Genomic DNA, 4,603 nt, shown 5'->3' on the forward strand with positions numbered 1-4,603 from the left:
TGGAGGTGTGGTATGCCCGTATGCTTACAGCTATGGGCAAGGCGATCCGGGTGATGGATTCCGCGGCAGTAACTGAGGTGCCTCGGATCTCCCTCACGTGGCATGGTTAGTTGTATCCTTTAGATGCGTACTTATCCTTTAAATTTCTTTTAATCGCTACTTTTGTTTTCTTTTTCTTATTATTTTTCGCTTCTTATAGGCTTAGGGATATTTGTACCTGCCTTTCTTAGCCCCCAGGATGCTTGGGGCTGCTCGCTTTCCTATCAGCCATCGACTGGTCACGATTAAGAAGAGGTGAGCCACTTTAGCCGACGACTTTTGCTAGAGGATCCTTTCGGCGACTCGTGCGTCGGTGAGTACTTCAACCACATGTGCATCTTCTTTTTTTTTCGATTTTTGTTTATTTTTTTGATGATTTTTCATGTGGCTGTGTTTGTTGATCGATCTCCGTCCTTGGAGTTTGATCGTCGGAGTCCCTGAGGTTGTCTGGTCTGGCATGATTCGCCGTTTCTAGGCCCTTTATCAGGGGCTTCAAGTGCTCTAGAGGACAGACGCTTGGTTTTAGGAGAGCGTGTTCTCTGGCAGTCTTCATCCAAGGAGCCTGCGGATCCTCCGATCCGGATGTTGCGTCCGGACTTGCTGTCTACTGAGGATCGAGCTCAGGCGATCCTCGGTTATCCAGCGGAGCAGATAGTGCTACCGGATGCATCTTACCAGGCTTTCATCGCATCCAGGCTGACTCCTTTCCCAGCTTTTGTTCCGATTAGTAATTTAACATATGTATTTTTTTTCCTTTTATTTTCTGAACCTTGACTATGTCATTGCGTTTTCAGTGAGTCGAGCTAGGTGGTTGGGTACCTCCTACAGAGGAGGTCACGTATACCGACGCTTTTGGATCGGTAATTTGCGAGATTCTCCCAGCAGCGGAGGAGGAGGAGGACATACCGTTTATTCCTGTGACGGTTGAGTCAGTATGTTTATTTCGTATTTGTATTTGTTTTTATATATTTTTTTTCATATACGTTTGTTTGTTAACTGTCCTTGTATTTAGAACAAGTACCGCGGGAGACCGTGAACTGCATGGTGAGGACTATATGTGCTTTCTGAGCTGCTTATCGGAGAGCCCTCGTGGCTTTATCATGCCTTGATCATCAGATGGTCGCGGTAAGTTTATTTCTTTTTTTTTTTATCAAAGTTATTACACAGTTTGTGTATTCATCTTTGTTTGGATTTTGCATGATGTACAGCAGCCGTCCGGGACTCGCCAAGCATCCTGACTTCTTTCGTATTTTTTTTTTAGAAACATGTGTACATACATTGATTTGGAAGCTATTTATTATCAATTGATTTTGTTTGGTGATTTTCCTTTGAATGTCATTCGTAGAGACCACTATCTTAACCTAGGAAATTGCATTTGCTACCTTCCCTGCTTTCCTCACATTATTCGATTGGTTGAATTCTTGCCCAATTAGTATGATTGTCGTGAATGCATGTGGATCCTAATTCCCTAGCATCCTTGATATCATTCTTCATATTCATTTAGTAGCATTGATTAGTTGTTTAGACCAACCTTTACTTAGACTTCAGGATAGCTTAACTTGAGACTATAGATTATACCTCATTCCCTTGGGTTCGACCCGGACTTACCCCTATACCTAGGGTTGGGTTTGGTTATAAATTTGGTTTGATAGGGGGAGTCTTAGAATTCAACAACCTAGGTTTTCCTCTCGTCATGATTCCGTAACCCGAATTCGAGCCATAATCAACCGTAGCCCCGCACAACCGGAGATCAAATTAAACACAAATAAAACCTTGTCTTTTGAAGGGGTCCGAAAAACCTTGTCTTTCGAAGGAGATAAAAAAAAAACCTTGTCTTTCGAAGGAGATAAAAAAAACCTTGTCTTTCAAAGGAGATAAACCCTTTCTTTCGAGGGAGACATTGTAACCTAAGAAACAAAAAACTTAAAAGAAAATAAAGATTGGGGCTTTCCATCGGTGAAATCCGATGGAAGCCCCTTTAAAATTGGCAATGGAGGCTAGAGTTTACGAGAGAGAAGAGAGAGAAGCTAGAACGCTATCATTTTTTTGAACTTAAATTATTTTTAATGAACTGAAATTAATTTTATTGAATTGAAATTATTTTGCTAAACTGAAATTATATTTACTGAATTTTTTTTATTAAAGTTTTTCTTTGGGTTTATTGATTTTTACTGAACTGAAATCATTTTTGCAATTAATTTTATTGAATTGAAATTATTTTTACCGAATATTATTTGTTTTAGGTGAAGTGAATACTAATCGGGGCGTAAATGGCTAATTAGGCTTATTTCATATTAATGGACCCAAATCGGGTCCGATCCAATACAAAGTTTTAGGTCGTTTAAAACATCAGAAAACATCTCCCTTTCTCCATTTTACTCTTAGCGCCTCTGACGAACAAATCTACACTGTGCAACTTCGAGGTTTTTTACCCTCTTCCCTCTCCTCTCTCTCGTTCCCTTCAATTTCATACTTTCATTTTTTTGTAATTTTTTTTTTATATATTTCATGTTTATTACTTGTCAAATTTGTATCCGATAAATTCATGATTAATCTACAATACTATTACTGTACTTAGGGTTATTGGAATCCATAATTAGTTATGTTATTCATATATACGTTTTAGGGTTTTCCTGTAATTGATATTATCATCCGCTCTATTTGAAATGTTATTATCAATACTTTTGGCTTAGGTTAGGGATTAATAATACATAGTGTATATTATCAATATGATAAAATCGGGTTATAATGCCTTTTGGTTTGTGGATTGGTCAAAGCGACAACATATGTAGTTTACTCTGCTCATTAATTTGATCATTGCTATAATGTCTGACTTTCTGATTCTCGGGTTGCTCGCATTATTTACAGGATAAGAGAAGGTTTGCATCAATTTACCTACAATGTCTGGGTATGTTCTTAACTATCCAATTTATATGTTTTATTTTGCTTCTAAGAGAAGTCCAAAGTACTTAAATGAATGTGTCAAAAAAAGTACTTGAATGAATGTGTTTGGTGGCCCGAGTTTTTATATGGTTATATTGAATTGGTATTAGCGAGGAGGTTGCTGTTGCTGTTCCGGCTACTGAGACCCCTTCTCCATTGGGGGAGACCATGGACCTGATGACTGCTCTGCAGCTTGTTCTCAAGAAGTCTCTGGCACACGGTGGCCTTTCCCGCGGACTTCATGAGGGTGCCAAAGTCATTGAGAAGCATGCTGCTCAGCTCTGCCTGTTGGCCGAGGACTGTGACCAACCTGACTATGTCAAATTGGTCAAAGCTCTATGTGCTGAGCACAATGTTAACTTGCTTACTGTTCCAAGCGCCAAGACCCTAGGCGAGTGGGCTGGTGTAAGTTACTCTACTATTGAATTTCTTTATGTTAATTTTCATTTGTTGACCTTATTTTGTTGTTTGGATGGGTAATGGGATTATTGTTTGCAACTCACACATACTTTACAAATGTTTTAACTTTCTAGTTGAGCGTTGTTATTTGATGTCATCCAAACATAGATTTCTTCTTTTCTATACCACAACTTTGTTGAGTTTTTGAGAAATATGCACAATGATGACCTTTCAATAAAGCTCATTTATGCTAATTTTTTTCCCAATACTTCTGCAGCTTTGCAAGATTGATTCAGAAGGGAAAGCAAGGAAAGTTGTTGGCTGTTCATGCGTAGTAGTTAAGGTAGAGATCCCTTGTATTGTCTTTGTTAGTTGCTTGAAGAGCTACATCTTTTTTGTGGGCTAACCATATTTTTGCTTGCTGTTTCAGGACTTTGGTGAGGAGTCAGAAGGGCTCAATGTCGTGCAGCAGCACATCAAGTCTCACTAAATCGCTCACATATGAGATTCCTCATCAGTTAGAGGGCTTTAGCTCTGTAGTAATTTTTGTTTTGGAGTTGTGATTTTCATCAGAAATTTTTTGAATGTTTTTCGATACGTTTTGCATTTTTTAATCTCAGAAGCAGTTGCACTGGTTTTTATATTTTGTTGATTCTGTTTAACTTATCTGTTCAATTCTTAGAGGCTCTGTTTGTTTGCCAGGTTTGTGAAATCTGCCTCATGTTTGGTGTTTTCCGCCTGTCTTATGTCTTTTGCTGTGGGTCTATAACTCTATGCTCTTTCTTATTATCGAAAAAAGATATTAGTATATTACAACCTATAGCGATTACATTTATAGGAATAAAACTCCCCAAACCATCGGGATTTTCACTTAAGTTAATTGGTTTTTAATAAAGTTTGTTTGTTTGTTTTTTTTTTTAGGGTCTAGAATCCATAAATACTTGCTGGTCCTTAATTTGTCAAATACCAAATATGTTGATGCCTCCACGTACAAAGTACTATGGAGGTAACTCCTTAAATCCCACCTCTGCTCTTAACGGCAGTAGAAACTTCTTCCATTCCAAAGTATGAGCCCTTAACTGGGTGAGGTTATACCCTCAAGTTATAATGGCTTTCCTTCCCCACTCTTACCTACTACTTAGCATCTTTATATAATTACTCTCTCTAATGCTCCCTCACTTTGAGAATTCTCACCAGAGGTAGTGCTAGTAATGAATAGTTG

General features: G+C 38.4%; 1 protein-coding gene across 2 annotated transcripts; it reads left to right on the plus strand.

Annotated features, from left to right (window-relative positions):
- Positions 1–2,337: 2,337 nt before the first annotated feature.
- LOC145636079 (small ribosomal subunit protein eS12-like) lies at positions 2,338–4,093 on the plus strand. 2 transcript variants are annotated; one of them, XM_081687531.1, is made up of 6 exons: positions 2,345–2,462; positions 2,908–2,947; positions 3,093–3,387; positions 3,659–3,724; positions 3,812–4,006; positions 4,066–4,093. In XM_081687531.1, exons 2-5 carry the CDS (start codon positions 2,940–2,942, stop codon positions 3,869–3,871), a joined length of 429 nt encoding a protein of 142 aa, XP_081543657.1. In that variant the 5' UTR covers positions 2,345–2,462; positions 2,908–2,939; the 3' UTR covers positions 3,872–4,006; positions 4,066–4,093. The 2 variants fall into 2 exon arrangements, with proteins under 2 accessions (XP_081543656.1, XP_081543657.1); XM_081687530.1 differs by lacking the exons at positions 3,812–4,006; positions 4,066–4,093 and having other exon boundaries at positions 2,338–2,462; positions 3,659–3,787.
- The last annotated feature ends 510 nt before the right edge of the window (positions 4,094–4,603 follow it).

The sequence above is a fragment of the Chenopodium album genome, chromosome 6 (genome assembly GCF_948465745.1).
Source record: "Chenopodium album chromosome 6, dcCheAlbu1.1, whole genome shotgun sequence".
In the NCBI taxonomy this organism is placed as follows: Eukaryota; Viridiplantae; Streptophyta; class Magnoliopsida; order Caryophyllales; family Amaranthaceae; genus Chenopodium; species Chenopodium album.

Bases quoted from the DNA above. Each gene is read 5' to 3' on its own strand.
- LOC145636079 (XM_081687530.1), top strand. The intron at 3,388-3,658 runs GTAAGTTACTCT...ATACTTCTGCAG, and splicing joins CCCTAGGCGAGTGGGCTGGT to CTTTGCAAGATTGATTCAGA.